Genomic DNA, 22,977 nt, shown 5'->3' with positions numbered 1-22,977 from the left:
AAATCATACGTTCAGTTTTATGTTTTCAATTAATTGTGATTGTTATAATAAAGTTATTCAAGTTTGGTTAATAAGAACTGTGTTATTATTTTATTATTTAACATTTCCAAAGATTTACATACAAAAAAACAGCAATTTGGGTAAGGCAGATCTGGGAGCAGAGAACACACCTAGTTATGGGTGGCACACAATGTAGGCAGGAGAGTCCCCAGTTACTATAAAAACTTAACGCTCACTAACCCCTTTTACGTACATTACTATAGTAAATCTGGGTTGTGGTGAATAAACTGTTTTTAAAGCACTTATGCCTGAGCTATACTATTAACTTCAAATGTTTATAGAAGATTAATTACAAGGGATAACACTAGTATTAAAATTATTAATTGAGAGGTATTTACATTATTAATAAATAAAGCCAAATGGCCACGCTTGAAATGATATTCCTCGTACTATAACAGATAAAGCAGTACAACGTTTAAAGCTAACAAAATAACAGAGGATAAAAGTTGTTTGGATAGCATAGCCACTATGTTGTGCATATCTTTAAAATAAATATTGTTTGTGTCAGTCATTTAGTAGACTCTAGAACTTCTCTTCCTTTGGCGGTTTTCAGAAATGTTTTCATATATTTCATGAGTCGCTACTTTAAAACGATAAGGTGAGTCATTTAAATGTTATATTTACATAACTTCCTTATTGACCTTGTCGAGTGAGCCAGTTTATACACCTAAGAGATTTCTCCTCTCTTGCAGCTCTCTTGGTGGTGGTGACAATACAGATTCTAGAGTACTACTACAAGCACGGTATCAGATAACGTAATCAAGGCTGGGCCGTGTTGTTGTGAGAGGTCGCCAAAGCCAATTGCCAGCCAATTATACTCGAGCTGGGCCTGCCGTGCCGGGCACCTGTCACCACCGTGGGCTGTGGGCCAGCTCCCGCGCCTCAGTAGTCTAGTGCCCGGTACCATGGACTGTCTCCTGTACCTGCCGTGCTCCCAGGAGGTCAACGACCTCATCGAGTATTGGTAACAGTGCTTCCAGGAACCTTGTCTGTATTGTGTTGTTGTTCGTCTTTGGGGTCCATTGGTATGTTTTGGTATGGGCAAACGTAGCTACTACCTTGCTGGGGGTTGACGTGGACCGAACTTGCGAAGACAAGTTCTTTTAATTTTGATGTGATGTTGGGATTTGTTTAGCCTATGTCTTGTACGTCTGAAATTTTTATAGATGTAAATAGCACACTTGCCTTTGACTTCCTTATATGGGTGCACTTTTCCTGATGAGGTGTGTTGTGTTGGCTGCTTTACTGCTGTGTACACACGAGAACATACGCTTGGCGGATTTAAGAAGATACATTACTTCACATAAACATTGTTTTAGTGTAAAACGTAACGTTTATTGAATTTGTGTATCGCTATTTATGGTGTATCCGTTCAGTTTTATTTGTATATTAATGTTACGTTCGCTTACAAGTAAACAGACTATAGACGCTATAGTCGATAGCTATAGACGTTTCGTCGCTCCCCGTTACATAGCTGGAAATGTGATAAGACAGTTTCAACAAAATCCACAACTAGTTATGACTTCCGCATGAACTTCTGCAATCTCACGACTGTGCATTACATATTAAAATGGTGAAACTTTACATATTGGGAAAGTTTTGTTATTAAAGGTAGTCTATGAGAATAATAAGGTCTGCTTCAAAATAATTCAATGTTCTGTTTGTATCAGAAATAGAATTCTTTGAGAGTATCTTAATAGAGAGTACTCTTATTTCCTATACAGTTCCAATGCTCGCAAATAAATACGTGCTTCCATCGCTAAGTCAACAAGAAGTCACGTTTCAACAATGATTCCATTTACCTTACGGACAATTATTCTACCATTCCCCTCTGTTTATAGTTAATTTATTTCAAATCGACGAGAATCCATGAAAAAGTAAAATAATAATATATTGACAGAAACAACTCTAGCAAACTAAATTTACACAAAAGTTGATTAATAATGTAGACGCTTCTTGTTTCCTTAATAACTTAAATCATTTAGAGGAGCATTTAGGAGGAGAATTTATCGCAAATATTAACATATTTTATTTTAATAGCATTGATTTGATTGTTTTATGCATTGGCTCATGCACTCCTAATCAATACCACTGATTTCTTTAAATTCATGCAACCATAAATGAAAAATATTTAAATGTGTTTATCTAAATTAGTTGGGTAAGTTAAACAAATCCTCTCACTCTCACTATAATAAACAGAAAAAATAAGCGGCTACAAATATTAAGATAAATGCTACACAAATGTTCTATAATGTTATTAATACGATACATAATAACAATATTATAATTAATACGATATTAATTCGACTTCAAATCCAATAAAAATGAACGTTGAAATGTTTATATGAGATGTAATGATTAAAAATACGGAGCGTTTCAACACCACTTTGACTTTGACTCGGTATGTATATTATAAGTAATTACTAGTTACTAAATTCCAGTAAAAACTATATAAAATTAGTGTAAGTTCAACCGGTGCGAGCTGTTCCTGTAGCTCTTTAGCTAAACGAAAAAAGATCCAACAAATGTACACATGATTTTGGACTATTTTTACAGGGAACAGTTAAAATTATTTTGCGGTGTTTTTGTGAGACCATGTGTATGACAAAGAATGATAAATGTTACTAAACACTTTATGGATGACGAGCGGCTCTATGCCCGTGAAATCCGTTCACGTTCAGAGGAGCCTTTTCGGGGAGGGCGCAAAACCACGAATATTTTCCGAGAGACGATTGTCTTACATTGCCAGTTAAGATTAGAGAAAGTAAATACTGTACATTAGATAGTTGATATTATTCATCACTACATAGTAGATAGGATTATTAATTGGACGATGAGTATACTAATATAATGTTTGAAGAAGTCGTTTCTGTACAAGTCTCTCAGTAATAAAATTCTTCGACTATTTATAGATGTTTTAGCTGGCATGTTTAAAACATCCTGTCTCTTTAATACATATTATTAAAAAAAGTTAATTTCAATGTATCCCCTCCCCATAAGTTGATGGGTTGGCCCTCTTAAAATCAAATCCTTAAATACGCTACTGCAGTAAACTATCAACTCTCTTCCCCCACTTTCCATTTGTAACAAATACTTCTTGAGATGTTTGGTGGTGTGGCTGTCTCGGAGCGGATATTTACTACAAAAATAAAACATATACAGTGTGAATGAAATAACTATGATGGTTGTATAGGAGCAAATGAATGGTCGCGGATTTGTGAAGGGGGAGGAGGGCGCCAAAATAAGATCTTGCATCATTTGAGTTTCTATCTCTGTGATTGATTTTAACCTAATATTATGTAAACTGTTACACGACAGTTGTCTGTTTGAAAATGTTCTAAAATAAGATAAAACTGAAGATATGGTTGAAATTGACCTGTAAGAATATATCTTTGATAACATTAACCACAAGGACCACAGTTTTCGAAATGAAATAATGCTTTAAATTTATTTAAGTAGTCAAATTATGTACATAGTTATGCCATTTGTATTTATGGAATAAAATATCACATAAATGTTCCCCATGTCTGCAATCTTTTCTGGAAATTTACCATTACACGGCATATAATGGACATTAGAATTTCAGCAACCTCATTTCTTATGCAGTTCTTTAAATCGGCAATGGTGTGTGATTTCGTGATAAATACTTTGCTCTTAAGGTAGCCCCACAAGCACAAATCGCAAGCAGTGAGGACCAGAAAACGTGAAATGTGATGTCCCGGGAACAGTCTTTGTTAGAGAGTCATTAAGACATGTGCCATGTGCTCAATCGATCCATCTTGCTGATACCATAATGAGTTCATTTCTAGTCCCAACTTATGTAATTGTGGGAATAAGAAGTTCTGAATCATTTCAAGGTACAGGAACTCTTTCACAGTTTTAATTAAAACAAATAAGGCCCAATAACACCAAAACGTGCAACATCACCCCAAACAGTCACTTTCTCAATAGGCAGAGGTCGTTGATGGATTTCCCTAGAATTCTCTATAAACCAGTAATGAAAATTTTGTTGCTTAGAGATGACCATAAATCTCAAAATGAGCTATCAGACATTATTAAATGCTGCAAAACGTGTCCATGATTAATGAAGTGCAATAGTCTTCCACAAAACATAACACGTAATTCATGATCAGCAGATTTGAGATTTTTGTAAATGACAATTTGTTGGAGTGAAAATTCAAATCACGTTGTAAAAGTCGTGATTTACTGATATGGCATCCGTTGTGTTTTTAATTGTTTCAACAATCAAGACTCTAAACATAATAAGAGAAAGGAAATTTCATATTATGCCTGTGTAGACATGGAGTTTCATTCAAAACTTCAAATCTATAGGTAGATTTTTTCTTCAAATTTCGTGCAAAAAAGGCAGACAGACGGACAAATCGAGAGAAGAGGAGTTTTGCCAGTCCCTTACGTGATAGCGAAACACACAGAATTTCAAGTATATAGTTCATTTCGGTCTTGAGATATCCTGCGGAAGGCAGACAAACCGAAACATGGAAAGACAATAAGAGAGAATATTTTCCAGCCTAGGGTTGTACGTGATAAATATTATTTTGTCAGTAAGCAAAATAATATGTAACATTATAATTTGAAACCCAATTTTTCTCAAGATATCCTGCAGATAGTTAGTCCTTGTTAGCGTCAGTGGTCAGCCAAATCTCATGTGGGAAATGCGCCATGGTCCTCACTCACTCGAAGCTCATGCAAACTTTCTGCGTACAAACATTTAATTTCCCTAAGTGAAAACATTTTTATAATAAAAGTGTTTTAAAAAGGTAGGTGATGTCAGACATTTCCCGTACACCTCTTTTAATCATAGGTCATTAGTTGGGGGGGAGGGTTGGGAGGAGGGTGAATATGACCACAAATATGGTTCATTTTCAACATTTATAGAGGAGGATTCATCTCCAATACATCCTCTCACTTGTTACGTATAACGTAGATTTAAACAGCTTTTTACATAGTTTTCTGATATTACAAATTCCTCTCCATGGAATTCCTTAAGGAAGGGATCCCTCAAGTCTTACTTCTGTGGACGTCACACGAAGTTAGTGGAAGTCAGATATGCTGCAGTCAGCGCTTGGGCGGACCGAACGGCACAGGGGACAGGCACGCTTAGTATGCTCGATATTATGATTTAAAAAAATAAATATTGCTCGATGTTGGCGTTAAACCCGAACTAGGTGAAGTTGGATTTGACTTTGCCTCAAAATCCTTTGCTCATTGTAATGTTATGTAACCTATATAGTGATAAAAGTAGTGTTACAGAATCCGAAACTACCAGCAAACTCTTCGTAAACATCGCCACGATACGATACGAAATTCCATTGGAGTGTTCGCCACGTTCTTATCATCCGCGGTGTGCACAGTACTCGGCTGATTACCCTACATCAGTTACGTATCATAATCATCAATTCGATTTTGATACGTAATTAATAATTTTGTTCCGTGCATTGATAACATGATACACAACCTAAAATCCTGTCAATTTAATGAGAACCACAATGGACAGAGAGACATGTTGCTGGCCGAGATTTGCGGCTCAGTACGAGTGCGAGGTGTTGTAGTACATTACAAGTATTGCAGCGCATGTGAGTGAGTGAGTGGGCAATTCCCAGAGCTGCGGGCCCCGGGCCAGCCCGTCCTACTCAGGGCCACACTATTAATACTGATCCTACTTCCATTAACCCTGCACAACCGCCAATTAAAAAACCACACTTCGCTTTGTCAAAATAGTTGAGCTACTTCTACTTGATTTTAAATAGTTCAAATACAAACATCCATTACGAACATCATTATGACAGAATATCCGGAAAATACTTGCAGATAACTTGGCCGATCTATAACTCCAAGCTACCGAGAGATCGTGGTTTTTGATTCTCGGGGAGTCCAATAAAACACGAGATCGTACATGACGAGGAAATTAGCTTCCGGAGACAGAACTAGTTTTAATGACTTTGGCAACGTTTGCAGCGTACATATCAGTTAACACAGGAAACAGGAACTCTGCGTACCACCTGAATGTCATTGTCTTTACCAGGTCGTCCTTCTTCAGTATCTAATAACATCTACTCTTATGACGAATGTTAGCAGTTTATGCAAAATATTTATACTTGCCATAGCAAAATACAGACTACAGATATAAAGTTTGTATGGTAACCAACTTAAAAACATTTCTGTTTAAACCTTTATTTCACGATAGAGATCTATTAAGATTTCAAGGTCGTTCGAAGTTGCACGAAGTTTACGATAATGCAACAACATATGGCAACAACGATAACTACAGTAATTTTCAATGGATTTCAGCCAAACTTTGTGTAATAAATATAGTACTTGTCCAGATAAATAGTCACTAAGGAAAAGATCATTAACTTTGGTTAAAATTCGGAGATTTTAGAAGAATAATTTTTTTGATAAGATATACTAATATTATAAACGTATTTTTTATTTCAAACTTAAAAGTATGCAAACTTTAACGTCACTCCTTAATGCAAGCTAGAATTTGATAAATAGGTTCACCGAGCCAGGTGCACAATAAACAAGCCTATTTCTGGTTTAGTGCTTTAGATCAACAACGCGAAAAGTATAGCTACTTGCATCTTATGATGTCCCGTTTATGTTATCTTGCCGTATTCTGGTTCATTTTTACGCTCTCTATTTCGTCCACGTCGTTGTAATTAACTTTTTCTAATTGAGGCTGTTTCGTGAAAAATTGTTCCTTACATTTTAGTGCCTGTATTATCTATCGATTTCCTTTGTACAGCTATTATATTAAATTGATTCTAAAAAAAAGTTTGTTTGTGTGTTCACCATTTGAACCGTTAATGTAGTATGACTAAGGAGACGCGTCCATTTGTAGGTAGAGCTATTACATTAATTGACTCTTAGGAATTTATTTACGTTATTTATCGTAATATGCATACTACCCTCTAACTACTGAATTTATATTACTGAAAATATTGCTATTAATACTGAAGAATAACTGCATTACGTGGGAAGAGCTTGGGAAAAGAACTACTGCCAACTGAATATATTACTGAAAATATTGCTATTAATACTGAAGAATAACTGCATTACGTGGGAAGAGCGTGGGAAAAGAACTACTGCCAACTGAATATATTACTGAAAATATTGCTATTAATACTGAAGAATAACTGCATTACGTGGGAAGAGCTTGGGAAAAGAACTACTGCCAACTGAATATATTACTGAAAATATTGCTATTAATACTGAAGAATAACTGCATTACGTGGGAAGAGCGTGGGAAAAGAACTACTGCCAACTGAATATATTACTGAAAATATTGCTATTAATACTGAAGAATAACTGCATTACGTGGGAAGAGCGTGGGAAAAGAACTACTGCCAACTGAATATATTACCGAAAAATGTAAAACAAATTAAATATGAGCTCCTAATTCTAATGCATATTCATTTTGAATCGAATGTTGCTGAACTATCTCATAGTCGTATTTTTAAAATGAATTTTTATATTACTCAACCGATTATACAGTATTTCTTATGGTTGTCCAATAATCTTCATTAAAAAGAATGTATTTTAAAAATTCGAGTGTAGTAGCAGTGATCCTCCGGCTTGTAGCCCATAGAGAAACTTCCACACGTCTAGTGTATATTAGTGACGTGCTTTGTGTGATTCTCAACACAAATAATAATATATAAATATTATATAAATAAATATAAATAAAATAATAAATAAATATAATAAATAAAAATAAATATTATAAATATTATTACTTGTATTATTATTATTATTATTATATACTGTAACCTATAAATAATAAAAGCAAATTTACGTTAAAATATAAATAAAACAAGCAACTTTAAAGATTTTGGATGAACTAATAACGTCTTCTGTTATTAAGTTGAATTGTACTGTATCCATGGTGCTACAGTTAGTAGTATATATAGTATATAGTATATATAGTAGGCTAATAAATATACCTAGTATTAAAATTAATTTTACAGGACAGCCACCCCAAGGTAGTAACACGAAAATTATATTTCAATCGTATCAAATCCTTTTGTCAAAGTAAAAAAGTATGTCATCTGTCTGTCATCTTTAAACTTCAAATTAAATTTATATTATATTTAATTTTAAATTATACAAATTATTTTAAATAACTCTTATTACTATTTTATACTCCTTAACAATGTAATGTAAAATACGTTCATATTTTGATGTCACACTCATATATTCATTTGGGTTGTAAAAATTATTTAATTCCATGTTGTTATTCAATTTTATGGATAATTTTCTACTCACGTTCGCTCATTTTAATTACATGCAAATATAATAATCGAGCATGTACAATGTTTGTTATTATGTTGGTACGATACAACAATAGAGCGAGTTCACATATCTCCCGCAAAGGGCAACGGCCCCGCGAGTCCCTCTTCATTCATTCCTTCTGCGTACCTCTCGGTGCGTCATTCCTGTCGTTCCTGCTGCTACATTTCAAGGTCACTCTTGGCTGACCTTCAAGTTCAGACAAATTAACACTCTCAAGTACACAAGTGCAGCGGTTTATTACAAATTAGCCGACTCAGTGTGATAACAATCGCGTATTCATGCTGCCGTAATTTCTTATATGTTTGTTACTTCTGTTCAATATTATTCCACTCCAGAATGTACAGAGTTTTGTTTAACAAACTATTCATGTATTATGACAAAAACTGAACTATTTTTATATTTTGTTCACTTTTCATTCTGTATAATAATGTCATGCAGTGTGTATTAATGTGTTTCTGGCTATTAGTTTTCAATCCATCGGAAATTTTCATGGAATAAATTTATTGATGGGTTTCACAAAGATACCTAATTAAAATTTTTCTTTGCCACCACTCCAATCTCTCATAAATGCCAGAATGAATGTTTTAGCGAGAAACATGACGCAATGATGTTAATAGTTCCATTAGCACCACGGTACCTTAAGTATGCCATCGTGTTTGCCAGACTTCGCAGCTGTAAGTCTGTAAGCCAAGGTCGGCTAAAATGGTGCGCCCTAAACCGCTCGTACAATCTCCGCCTCACTGTACATTGTTTACATCTCATCTTCTGTGATCTAAATTTGAGAGGTAAAAAACGCCTTTCAATTACCACATATAAATAGATTTGTATTCTTATATGAGTGTAGGCTAAAAGTCGTAGCGTCATGACTAAATTTAGATTGTACTCCAAGAAGGATTGTTTAACTACGCAAATCGTGTTGCACAATTCATACTGCATGTGTTCTTTTGGATTTGGGAAGCTCATCTTTTAAGCCTGTAAGTCTATTCATTTGGGTATGAGAAATACATTATATGTATTCTATTCTTCATACATTGTACAACTACTTAACAATTTGCACCATGGAATGTATGTCTAGTACTACAGTAGTTTTCAAATACCACGCCATTTGGAAAGTGTTCGGCGTACTTGTTTTAGCCAATACAATACAATGTTTATTTAAAAACATATTTCCTATTGTCGTTTTGTTCATTTTCGATGTTTTGTTGTTGTATAACATGTTATACAACCGCAAAACTTGAAAAGAATTTTTGTTATTATACGACATGTATTTGGATTGACCAGTCCTAGAATTGAAACACTTATCCATTTTCATTAGTTCATATGAGCTTATAGAATTGGTTTAATGAACTAATGTGCAACAAGCAATTGTAGTGTTATAATACACCCAATTATTGTTACAGTCTAAAAACTTCAAAATGTGTATTTAAATCAAAATATCAATATGCCACAAGTAATAGAAGTCAACAACTAACATTAATTAGACTTTTAGTTTGTTGAATATTAAAAAAAGTATATTACTTAAGTATAACATACAATTTTAGCTCTTGTGGATCTGTTGAAAATATCAGAATACAAAAGCCTGTAAGATTAATAAAATTTCTTATTTGTACCATATCGTAAGTCACAGTTTGTTGAGATGACCAAAGAATGTTCCGTTTTGAGCTGTTTCAGTTATCCGTTGTACAGGAAAATTTTGTTTATTAATATGCAAAATACAAATATCTGAATATCCCTCTAAGCTTATTTAGTAACTCAGTGTTTCTGATTTAAAACGTTTCCTAGATCCCAGCCAACCTCCGCAAAATTAAATATAGAACAGAGTTATAAACAGAGTTGTTAATTTACCGACTTCAAAGAAGGTAGGTATATTATTATTAATTCTCTTGAGTATATTTCTATGCTATGTATTTCCGTATAATTCCAGCGATTGCAAAGTTATGGTGTTAGAAAGCATTGATAAACGTTATTACCGCCTGGTCTTTTTCACAAGTAACACAGGCGGCAGTATCCTGCCGCCTGGGGTTCAAAGGGTTCAACAGTCTACGAAAACCATGTTTCAACATCAAACATAAGAGGAACATATAACCTTTAATGAAAGTTAGGTATATGTTATTATACATATAACCAGTATAATGAAGATATTACATTGAAAATATGACCACAATATTTAGACATTTGGGAGGAAATTCCACAAAACCACAATTTAAAATACCAAGCTATTATTAGACCAATTTTATTATGTTTTCTAAATATTATTTCGTAATTATGTAAAATTTAGTAAGAACTGTGGGACAAGATTAATTGGTTGGCTAATTATTTGTTATTGGTTGTTAGTTCAGTCCTAGACATGGAAGCTATATTATTATAATACTACACTCTGACATGCTAGGGCTTAAACTACTTTTTTAATTCTTAACTTATAAAATGTCATACAAAACTACTTCGTAAACCTGTAAAGAAATGAGTAACCTTTCCTTGTCTATGGTGGATTCGCTGGGAAATCCATACTATATAAATCCCGTAAATAACATGACAGAATATGCGAGTGGTTAAAAATTATACGTAAGCTATGACAAACATGGCAACTGTTTGAAAAATGCATAACCACTCATTAATTAATAAGCAACATTACATTACATAGAGTGTTCTAGAACACTCTACCAATCTTTTGTTATTATTCCTAGACTAATGACAAATCAAAATATCATATTCAAACTTTCTAAAACTCAGTAATTACTCTAAAGCCAACCATTTTGTAATTTTACTTATTAATTAGTAATAATTTTATATTCGGTAACTAGCTTCATTATACAGTAGTAGAAATAATAATTACGAGCTTTATTTTCAAAATGATGGCTTCTTAAAATCTATGAGCAGTAATATCTTAAAAACTACCCTTTAAAAAATTTCCAGTTATTTTCCTATTTAATTTCCCTAGAAATTAAAAAAATTACATGTTATTGCGTTTTATTTAAATAATTTAATTAAAACTCCAACTATATAAAGGTAAAGAAAATCGGTTGGGAAATAAGTGATATAATTCGATTTTAAAAAGCCATGAGCCACAACAATCAGCTGTTTCAAATTTGGCTAATCAGCTGATTACAACATTACATTGTTGAACTGAGAACATAATATCCTTACCTATTGCAGGATTTAGGTTTCTTTTGATTAAAACACAAGAAAATGTTTAAAATCTAAGAAAACAACAACTTTATTAAATATAAGATTGTTAATAAATCTCTAAATTTTGTAAACATTATTTGTTTAATATACTTTGTAAAGGTTTTTATTGAATACATAACGATTTCCAAACACGACGCTGTCAAAAACTACGATCCACTTGACAGCTGTCCAAATTTGTTGATTGGCAGATTAGTGAATTCATCATTTTGATCCTTCCACGTGTAGGCTACACGCTTTACCTTGTACTCAGTGATGTACTCATGTGGCTTGTCTGAAGCAACGTAGATTTACTTAAAGAGTAGCCGTTAAAAGAAGTTTGAACCCTTTGATGAAAATGCTGTATGCATTTTGCGTTCACTTTAGCTAATATTAAATATACTATTATAAAAATGTAATAAACCCGAGCTCCCAGAGCAGCTCTGTGGCCTACACGACACAGACATCGCGTCACCTTCCTGGAGGCCCAATCGTTTTCCAACGTATGTGTCTCGCGCTCTTACACGGGAGTCATTGGACATATTTACTTAATACCGAAACGTCCCACACCAAAGACAACTCGACCTTGGCGTTTAACAGACGTTATTATCGATAACTAGTCAACATAAGGCGGTATTGTTGTGCTTGGTCCCGTCAATAGTAGTACTATACCTGGTCTTCAGATCGTGCTAATCTGTCGGTTTGCGCGTTACCACGAGCAGGCGTCGGTCACGGTGACCTCGCTGAATTAAATCGGTGTTTAAAATTTAAATAATGATTTACATTTTACATGGTCAAATTAATGATTTAAAAGCGCCATAATAACACCGATGCCTAATTTTGTTAACCGCCTGGTAAGAATAACAAATAAGATGGTAATTTGATAACAAGTTTTATTCAAAACTTCTAAAATGACATACTCAAAAACAGTACACTTGTATTTATACAAATTTAAATATTTAATATATGTAATCTAAAATGTTCCTTAATAAGATCACAACCCGTATATATTTGGTCTTACCAATGTAAAATTTTGAATTTATTGTTTGTAAACAATTTGCTTTATCCTAGTAGGCTACAGTATGTTAAGTCAAAGAAATATTCAGGTTAAATTGTAACGTAACTCTACTAGTTGGTGTGTGATCAACGTTCAATCTCGGGTAGGCTATCTATACTTTTTGAGCCGAGGAGAGTAGAACTATTCTTTTTCTGTAACATTACTATGCTGAACTTTCATTAAAACCTCATCCTCAGTGACTTCAAAAGAAATATGACCAATACGGTAATGCCATCTCCTCCAACATCCTAGATCTCCTAGACGCAGGAAGCGGAATACATTCATTCTATCACGTTTCAATTCAAAGAAAATCTTAAAAATCACGTTTCAATATTATTAAATGGGAAACTCTTAGGCTCAATATCACAATCCCTTATGTAGGCAATATTTGTGATAACGACTTTGGGTGCCAAAACACAGATGCCAGGCGGAAAAATTTACGAATTGCCATAAGATAAATGTAGGAAATTTGAACCCAATAAGAATATTAGCATGGACTCCTACGTTTATCTATAGTCCTGTCTATGTAACAGAGGTTTTATTTGGTTTAGTATCACTAAAATTAGCTAATAAACGAAACTGAAAACAACAATTCTTTGCAAGACACCAAATTATTGCTTAATAAAAGTTGGTTTAATCAATTTAGTTAAATGGAAAATATTTTCTTTCCAAGCCAAACGCTTGTCTTAATTTATTACAATATGCCTCAATATTTTATACTGTCAGCTTGAGGCAGGAAAGCATTGTAAGAGTATAACACTTAGAGCATTTGATCTCTATTGAGATACAGGTTGATTACGTATTTAAATACGTATGAAACAAATCACGCCTAAAGTTTTGCTAAGAAGCTTCATTGCCGTTGGTAAATCTACAAATACAATACATAGTAAGTGCTATTGTTGGAATGCAGCAAGATGTGTTTAATGTGTTGATCACATGGAACGTCCCAATGTACAACCGAACCAGCTTCCACTGGGGGCGAACACCCGGCTAGTTACATCGGTTGTAAGTTTTACAGGGGGTTGCAGGCGAAACACTTCATCAATGACTAATTATGTATCTAGTACTCTATCTGGTATTGAATCTAAAGTACCTTTCACTAACTATTTAAGTCCGAAAGCTAGTAGGCCTAAATCAGGACAAGTTAATCCTTGTACTTCTTACTCTCTAATCGTAAACGGAAGCAGTACAATTAACCAAATACAATCTAATCAATCTATGACTTTACTTCACTTGCTCATCAGATTGTTCTGTGGAACGATCTTTCTCTAAATTTGACAACATTTTGCTCAGGCAGTCATTGTAAATAGGTATACTGTTGAATCTTCAAACAGCAGTCGTTTCAAAATTAAAGTGGAATGGGTTTGTTTTTCATAATAGAATTGTACGTTATACTCGTATGTTCATAATACTTCAAGAATTTTTAAGGTTTTCTTAACCAAAAAAGAAAAAACTCGTCACTTTCTAAATGTAGATAAAAGTGTACAGAATTTACTTTTAATATAAAACCCCCATTTCAAAGACGGATGGTTCTTTAGAATTCCAAACTTTACACTTGATTTTATACTAATCATCCCGATAATACTTATCGTGGAAGCGCAATACTTACTAAAAAGTATACCAAACAGTATGAACTACCCTATGTACGTGTACATACAGGCTATTAGTATTGTGTTTAGAGAGCTGTAATGGCCACTTACAGCAGCATATTGTCCTCCAAGATTTAATGTAAGATATCCCGAGAAAGGTTTCATTTGTACACTTTAAATTTTGCATGAAACTTCAATTCTACTTAGACAAGAATGAGTTCTATGATGGTGCATGTCCATCATGGGTATTGGCTGAGCGCCATTGAAGCGTCGCTAAATAGGCTGACAAAATTTTTCTTTCGTGTATCGGGGAAATGTAGAACATTTTTTTATGTATGCCTGTCTGTCTCTGTATGTTCGCAAGATGGGTTCTACAAAACTTAAAATCTATAGGTCTTGGATAAGGATGAAATGATATGAACGAAAATAAGGATATGAATGAACTATACTGTATACAGACTTTAAATTTGCATGCAACCTCAGCGAGCTTGTTACTTGCACGTGTTACTTTGTAAGAACAACCCAATGTAAAATAAAAATCGGTATTCCGTTAAAATATGTTTTAGCTTTATAATTAAAATTACTCCACAGTCTGGTCTGATGGAAGCTGTTTTGGGCGACACTATACATGGAAATTTTTTCCTGTTAATATAAAACGTTACCTTTTTACCACATGTACATCTTTCAGAACGCAATTGAAGAATATTGCTGTCAAGAGTAACAATTTTATACCATTTACTTAATGTTGTGTTCATCCTAATTAAATATCTGCCAGAAACAATGCCGATTACATATTCTCACACAAGTATCACTTTCCAAACACAACAGTTTCTGTATTGAATTCTGCGATCTCTGATAACTTTGCACAGGTGGTCGTGATTCATGACTAGAAAATTCAAAATCCAAAATTCAAAATTTACTAGGGCAATTACTTCCCAAAAACATTTGCCACCTGAATAAATGTTTAAAAAGCGAGTCTTAGACGTTTTTGATCCGGTGTGGAAATAAATGTCGATGACATTATCAGTCATTTAGTGATACCTTCAGTCACTGTCTGGATGTTACATGCCCGTTCAGGAAAACAAAACACTTTAAAAAGCTGCAAAGTTTTTGCAGCTAATAACTAAAGAATAACTAAAGAAATTCTTGTATCTCTAGAAAGGCTCATATTCTTCTATATAATTTTCATTAATACTCAAAATAATGATTTAGCCTAAATATGTTTTTTAGAAGGTATCGGAGAATCTATAAAGAAGAACCTCTAAACATTTTTCTAAAACCGCTTGGAAAATAATTAATAATCTTTCTCGAGATGGAGGTTCTAACAAGAGTTCCAAATCTATTGGACTCCAAGTTAATTATGAAATTATTGAAGATAAATTAAAAGTAGCAAATGAGTTAAATAAATACTTTTCAACCATTGCTTTTACGAATTCGTCTTTTAAGAATCTCCAGTCTCATGGAGGAGAGAGACAATTTCCATCTCTTTTAAAGACGGCAAAGATCACCCCAATTTTCAAAAAGGATGATCCTTGTCTTGTGAGACAATTATCGTCTAATCTCAATTCTTCTAGTTTTCAGCAAAATTTTTAAAAAACCTTTCTACGAAAGGCTTGAAAGCTTTCTGGAAAAATTCGAAATTCTGAATCCAGAGCAATTTGGATTTAGAAAAAACAGATCTACAATTGACGCTCTGAACAACCTTTTGGACAATGTTGTCGATGGTTTGGATATGCGAGAACATGTGCTTAGTATATTTCTCGATCTGTCAAAAGCCTTTGACTGCGTGCACCACGAGACACTGTTGCACCAGTTGGAGAAATGTAGCATTCAAGGTCTCCCGTATCCTTATGGATCGGTTCTTACCTTAAGGATATACATCAGTGCGTGGAGATTTCAAACGTCATTTCAAACAAAATTAAAATAACCCACGGTGTTCCTCGGGGTTCAATCCTCGAGCGTCTCCAGTTTTTTAATTTATGTCGGCGGATTGAATTTAGTTATCCAGCATGGAAAACTGGTTCAATATGCCGATAAAATGACTCTTTGTTTTAAAAGTAAATATATACAAGAACTGGAAATCACCTCTTTCATGGAATTGAACACATGCATTTAGTATTTCGCTGAAATGAATCTGAAAACAAATCAGTCAAAAACAATTGTAGTAAATTTTCGCCTTCGTCAGCATGATCGAGTGGTGCGTCCGGCCGTATTTATGGATGACGACCTTTTTGAAGAAAATAATTCCACAAAGTTTTTGGGACGAACGACGGACATGGAGCAATCATGTTGACAAGGGTCTGTGCTAGAGTTACCTCAGATGCTCTGCGCAATCTAGCAACATTTTGTTCCCTAGAAGTTTTAAGAATGGCTTACTATGGCCTAATCCATCCTCATTTTGCGTATGGCATTCTTTGGGGAAATTGTGCAAAAAACAAAATGGAGCGCGACTTTAGACTCCAAAAAAACTGAAAATTTGAATTACAGAGAGTAGTGTAGGGAATCGTTCAGGGAGTTGAAATTGCTGACTTTGCCTCTATATTTATGAGGTGATCAATGATCACGTATTGCAGATCAAGATGCACTCGTGGCAGGAACGTTCATCAATATGAAACTAGAGGAAGGGACAACTTTCGCACTCATCAACGCAGATTGACATTAGCGCAACATCTACCGCAAGAAGTTGGTGTCTGATTAATCAACAGGCTCCCTGAAGAAATCAAAATTTCAAATAATCAAAATCAATTTAAAACGCGTCTCAAACTCTTTTTGGGGTTTAAGGCTCTTTCAACTCTGTTGATGAATTCATGATAAGCCGCTGGGATATTTGAGAGTGCTGGATCTGAGATCAATGCGATTGTGTCTTGAATGATTGTATGAATTGTGAGTATGAAGTTATGTGAATGTGTAGATTAAATCGTGTAAATTAACTTAGACTATTGACGGTTGCGACACGATGTAAAATTGTTAAAATAATGCAATAAAGAGATTATTATTATCATTATTATTTACTGAGAGGTAAATTTAAAAAAAAAAGTAAATAACTTAAATATAAAAAACTATAATAGTTGAACGTGAACCCTGTTGAGAGTTATTTACTTACTAAATAATATTATGATCTATGTAACTTTCATCACACAAAATAAATTCCAAAATTATGTATTGCACTACTAGAGACACGAACAAGCAAAGATATGCACACTCATGGAGCGTGGCACACATGTACCTGTACAGATCGAGTTTATATATCACGTTCGGTAACCACGACACCCTGTGCATAAACAGGTCGTGGGCAGAAATAGCCTCGCTGTCCGGCAGTGGCAGTGATGTGCGCGCTTCTGTCGCGGTCGCCATGTTCGGAATTTATCAGTTCGCACAACGTCTAGGGTATGTCCTAACCTAACTTTCTACGTTAAACTTATATTACTAAAATAATAACTTCAATCATAAATATATTTATCAAATATTATTCAAAATTATAATATGTAAATTTGGAATATAAAACAATATAGTGCATTCTTTGAGATAAAGTGAATACTTTGATTGTTCAAGGTCATGCCGAAGCGCGGTGAAAGAACGTGGTTCATCATTAGTTGTTTGACGGGTGTTGGACTGTTTAGAAGCGGTTTGTTAAGTTATGTACAATTATCGTGTTCATGCTCTGCTGTAAATGAGCATCTCGTCCGTTTGTTAGCTCCCCCCGCCCACACCAGTGGAACTAATGGCGAACCTCGTGTTTATCTGTCGGTAGCCACCACTCATATCGTCCCGGTGGTTTGCGTACGGTCTGCTACACTAATTGAACTCTTAATGTACAAATAACATTTTCTAGCTGTTAAATAGCTTGTTAATAACAAATGATTAGCGCAGTTAGTCTTAGAGCTAGACAACTTAAGGACGATTATTACCTCCTAAAAACCTTATTTTGACACTTTGGTTCACATTGAGCACTATTTTTGTCTAATTTTTCATATTTCATATATATGAATACATATAATTCGTAACAAATAACGCTTATATAAAGAAATGTTTCGTATTTGTATCTAATTTGAGGTGTATTAAAACTTAATGCTTTTTGAAATATTTACGAATTTTAGAAATAATTGTTCTTTTTTAAACAAAATATTATAACAGAGTACATGAATTAACTGGGTATACTAAAACGTATGGTATATGTTAATTCATTGTTTTTAAAGCCATTACTTTTAATGCTGATTGTTTTCGTGTTGTCTTGTGGAAATGTATCAAATAAAGTAAATACTTCTCCATGTATTTATACCCTCTTCTTGTAGGACAGTTGTATAAGGAGGAACGTTTCTGGCCCTGGAGATCCAGCCCTTATATCTAAAAGATGCTTTGGTTGATAAAAAAACTGTTGTTGGTTCATTCCATTTTACTAGTGATGAGGAGCAGTGTTAAATATTTAACACTGTATTTAAATAAATATTTCATACCAGTTTATAAAATTTTAAATTCCATTGATAAATAAAACGTCCCTATGTAAACCGTTTAAATTCATCAGGTTTAGTATAGTTTTTGGAACATATTCATAACCAAAGTACTCCGTCCCTCTTTGCACATGTGCACATAAGATTATCAATATCACCTTCAAAAGAATGCCCATTCCAATAAACGTGATTAAAATCCATTTATCCAAAAGACTTCCAGAACTCGCTATGGAGCAAATAATCTTGGCCAACGGTTTTCGCCTCCAGTGTTCACGAACACTGATTACACACAACGATATCAGTTTCAGGTAAAATGAACACTCAAGCAATATTGAAACAGTTTGTCACCAAAGTTCCGCCTCAAGACTCAGAATGATGGACATTCTGAGTAACCGTTTATTCCATATTATTGGCCAATGCAAACTTGTTACAAAACCACTAACCAACGGGAATAATACTAATAATAATAATCCCCAAATAAGGTTAAAGGCTTTTAATATGTTATACTTCTAGGAACACCGCACCATTGCTTTCCATTTATATAATGCCAGCAGAGAGGATCCAGGTTTATACATACATTTGCTTTGTCGAGTAGGTACTGAATCAGTTGTTACACCAAGCGTCATTTTGCTCCTTAGTTTGTGAGGTTAATTCCAGGAAGAATAATTACAAACTATTTTTTTGTAGCATATAAAAAATTATTAATTTAATTTATGGTGAGATGCATTCACTATTGTGTTAGAATATAACAATGCGTAAAACAAAATTTACACTCAAAACTCTGTTATATGAAAGGTTATGCATACGTTAATAAAAATTACTAAATTAGTACGAAATTTAGATTCTCTGATACACTGACTTGACATAAAAAACAAGCTGATGAATCTGACGTTAGAAGAGTATGTTGAGAATGGCAAAAGGTCAGAAAGCAATATCTTGTTATGCTCAGATGGTTCAAAAATAACCTAGCGAGAGGTTCAGGTAGGCCAAAAGAAACAAAAACAGGATCCAAATGTGCATAGGAGCAAAGGTTTCAAATCAATGAAGGTATAATTGTTCAGTTATTTTCGACGGCAATTCATGAATAGCAACTGTTACAACGGTTATGTACCACTTTGGTCGCTTTTATCGGGTATTTATCGGGTTTTCAAGAACCAAATCATTGTCCCTTTTCATTTAATACTTAGAATTTGAACATTAACTCAACGTTAGGTATATTTTGGTTTAGATCTTACATTATTCTGGATATTATGTGTATTTGGAAATAAATTCCATGAGTACGGCTGTGCATTTATGGCAAGCATATTTCCATACTGCTTGCTCCCCACAATTTACAATACCAGTAATTTTAATAAAATTCATAAACAAACCGGACTAAAAATTCAACTGTTTTAAAATATTCATCTGTTTTTTATTCTAAGGAATAAACGATTTTCCAATTCAGTATGAATTTAGAGAAAATATGTTTTCTGCCTATTGGATTTCTTCTTTGGACGAAGGTGCAACACGACATTCCCGAGACACTGTTCGTACGCCTGAGCGCCTGAACGCCTTGAACTGTCACATGAATTCATCAAGTTTTATCATCCCTCGCTCCTCCGCTGGCTCGGTCGTGACCAGATAAACGTGCCTAATGTCTTGAGTGGCGGCCAAATACCGACCAGCCGTGCGTATTTACGACTGTTACCTGTTCTGGCACAGATTGTATCTCATTTTATATTACTGCAAATTCTACCACTGCATACAGAATTATAAAGTTTGATCAATAACAGTTTTTAAAATACAATTAATTACTGTTAAAAGCGCGTCCTAAAAAAACTTGTATAGATGTGACGAATTTCCAAAAACACCGATACAACTTGTCACAAGAGGGAATTGCCACGGGCTGCTCAGCCAGTAGACGGCATAGTAATGGAGGGTGTAATTCAAGTAGCAGACTAAAAAATGACCAGGAAACCCAAAACCGTGCCACGGAATCAGAGTAGTGGCTCATACAAATGGTAATTGAAGTCACCCCGAAAGCCTGAGCTAGACGGTGTTATAATAAGAGCTGCCGGGGAAGTGCGCAACATTTTCACCCCAGTTACCGATTTATAATTTCTTGAGCAGAGATCTGTGGATTGCGGGCTAGAAGTAAAGTAAATTATAATAAAAAACATTGTAGAACACTAATCCCTCTTTTGTTACATACACATTTCTCCCCTATTGCAGTTCTAACAATTAATTATATAATATGCAATGTTCCACCAGACGTCGCGTGGTTGAAAGGCACTACAGTATATCATAAAAATAATGAATGCGATAGTTGAATTGATATAGGTATGATTTACGTCATATAGCTAGCCATAATCTCTAGACAGTCTCTATGTCTATAGTCCTGGGCTGTAATAGTAACCATTGATTCATTGATTGTCGTATTAACTGCTCACTATCATTATCTATAAACAAGAGGTTATACCTTCTATGAATGTATTAATCTGCCTAGCCAGCGACGTTGTTTGAAACATAATCAGTACATATTCCGTGTTTTAAGTGTCCTAAACATTTAATATATATATTTAAAAAAATTTTGAATGACTTGTTTTCTCATAATGAAAGTAAATGTTTTACTTTTTAGTGTTAATATTTTCCATTATAATAAGGTATCTAGTTAAAGGTGTTCAGGCCTAACTCAACTAACACATGATGTTTTGGCCGTCGCGTATGTTTTCTGTCGGAGAACAGCAATTTTACATAGATGAGTTATTTGATCAAGCCATTCGATTCCTTACTCTATTCCGTATTGTTAATCCACAACATCAAGAAGTCTTAGATGTGGCTAAATCAAAAGTGTGACTTATTAGTTGAGCGTGAGCGAAGCCTTATCACTCGACAGGCTGGATAAATGTCATTCTGCATGTCTGTATGTGAGCAGATGTCTCTAGAACAAGCTGATCTATACATTTGGAATTTTGTATGAATCTTTATTTTTATAGGAGCAAAATCTGTGATGATTCATGTACGGCCATGCTACTTGGCTGAGCGAATGAGTCTTTGGATAACCATTATTGTATCGAGAAAGTCACAGAATAAATACAGCCGTAAACAGAAAATGAACTTATCACAAAATATTCATATTCATATTACGATTTTTGGCTTGAAACATTAGTTGTATGAGTCATAAGTGCTCTTAAAGAAACAATATTATAACTTCGGTGATGCGTGAATAAACGCCATGCCTTGGTAAAAGTTTTAGTCACATTGATAATAATTACATTAACGACATATGCTGGGTAATGCGGTATACCATGCAACTTTTCATGACAGTTCCATCACATTAGGCTGTTTAATAAAAAAAAATCAAACTCAAGGAATAAAAATTAGAATTAGTTTTAAATGTTTGCTTGCAGCTAAAAGTGTTACCTGCTTTCATGACTGTGTTAATTAACTGTTTACGTTGTACCGGAGGGTTGTATATCGATATCTTTACTAGTTACTATACGCAGTCTTATTGAAGCTATTAAATCTACTAAACCTAAGTAGGAGTATAACCACGTGTCACGTAATGTGCTTCGCCGAGGACCCATTCAAAAGAACTTTAAACTACTACAGACGAAATTTTGCAGAATCCATCCTGCGGACAATTTAACGACGTTCAGCCAAATCTCGTGGAGGGACATGCACCACTCGTTCATCAAACTCGTTTTTTCTATGTAGAAATGAAGTTTCATGCATATTTAAAGTCTATAGATGAAGTTCTCGAGAACTTCTGCTAATAGTTAGGCTTCAATGAAGTTCAGCCAAATCCTGTGGAGGGACATGCACCGTCATCAAACTCGTTTTTTTCTATGTAGAAATGAAGTTTCATGCATATTTAAAGTCTATAGATGAAGTTCTCGAGAACTTCTGCTAATAGTTAGGCTTCAATGAAGTTCAGCCAAATCCTGTGGAGGGACATGCACCGTCATCAAACTCGTTTTTTCTATGTAGAAATGAAGTTTCATGCATATTTAAAGTCTATAGATGAAGTTCTCGAGAACTTCTACTAATAGTTAGGCTTCAATGAAGTTCAGCCAAATCCTGTGGAGGGACATGCACCGTCATCAAACTCGTTTTTTCTATGTAGAAATGAAGTTTCATGCATATTTAAAGTCTATAGATGAAGTTCTCGAGAACTTCTGCTAATAGTTAGGCTTCAATGAAGTTCAGCCAAATCCTGTGGAGGGACATGCACCGTCATCAAACTCGTTTTTTTCTATGTAGAAATGAAGTTTCATGCATATTTAAAGTCTATAGATGAAGTTCTCGAGAACTTCTGCTAATAGTTAGGCTTCAATGAAGTTCAGCCAAATCCTGTGGAGGGACATGC

At 34.3% G+C, this 22,977-nt stretch overlaps 2 protein-coding genes across 9 annotated transcripts in view; one reads left to right on the top strand and one right to left on the bottom strand.

Annotated features, from left to right (window-relative positions):
- LOC124375152 (protein SERAC1) overlaps positions 1-17,427 on the bottom strand; it is a 55,095-nt gene extending 37,668 nt beyond the window's left edge. For both annotated transcript variants that reach the window (XM_046833265.1, XM_046833278.1), the window contains exon 1: positions 17,285-17,427. In XM_046833265.1, coding sequence (XP_046689221.1) covers positions 17,285-17,403 — 119 coding nt within the window. In that variant the 5' untranslated portion in view covers positions 17,404-17,427. The remainder of the gene's footprint in view (positions 1-17,284) is intronic.
- Positions 951-22,977, top strand: part of LOC124375096 (trichohyalin) — a 91,130-nt gene continuing 69,103 nt past the window's right edge. For 4 of the 7 annotated variants that reach the window (XM_046833249.1, XM_046833225.1, XM_046833213.1 and 1 more), the window contains exon 1: positions 17,387-17,568. In XM_046833249.1, the coding sequence (XP_046689205.1) occupies positions 17,402-17,568 (167 nt within the window). In that variant the 5' untranslated portion in view covers positions 17,387-17,401. Of the gene's footprint in view, positions 1,025-17,386; positions 17,569-17,721; positions 17,967-22,977 lie in introns of those variants that run through there. The other 3 variants (XM_046833257.1, XM_046833231.1, XM_046833218.1) reach the window with 2 other exon arrangements.

Source organism: Homalodisca vitripennis, chromosome 1 (genome assembly GCF_021130785.1).
Source record: "Homalodisca vitripennis isolate AUS2020 chromosome 1, UT_GWSS_2.1, whole genome shotgun sequence".
In the NCBI taxonomy this organism is placed as follows: Eukaryota; Metazoa; Arthropoda; class Insecta; order Hemiptera; family Cicadellidae; genus Homalodisca; species Homalodisca vitripennis.
Note: the sequence above shows the minus strand (reverse complement) of the source record. Positions and strands in the feature narration are given on the sequence as shown.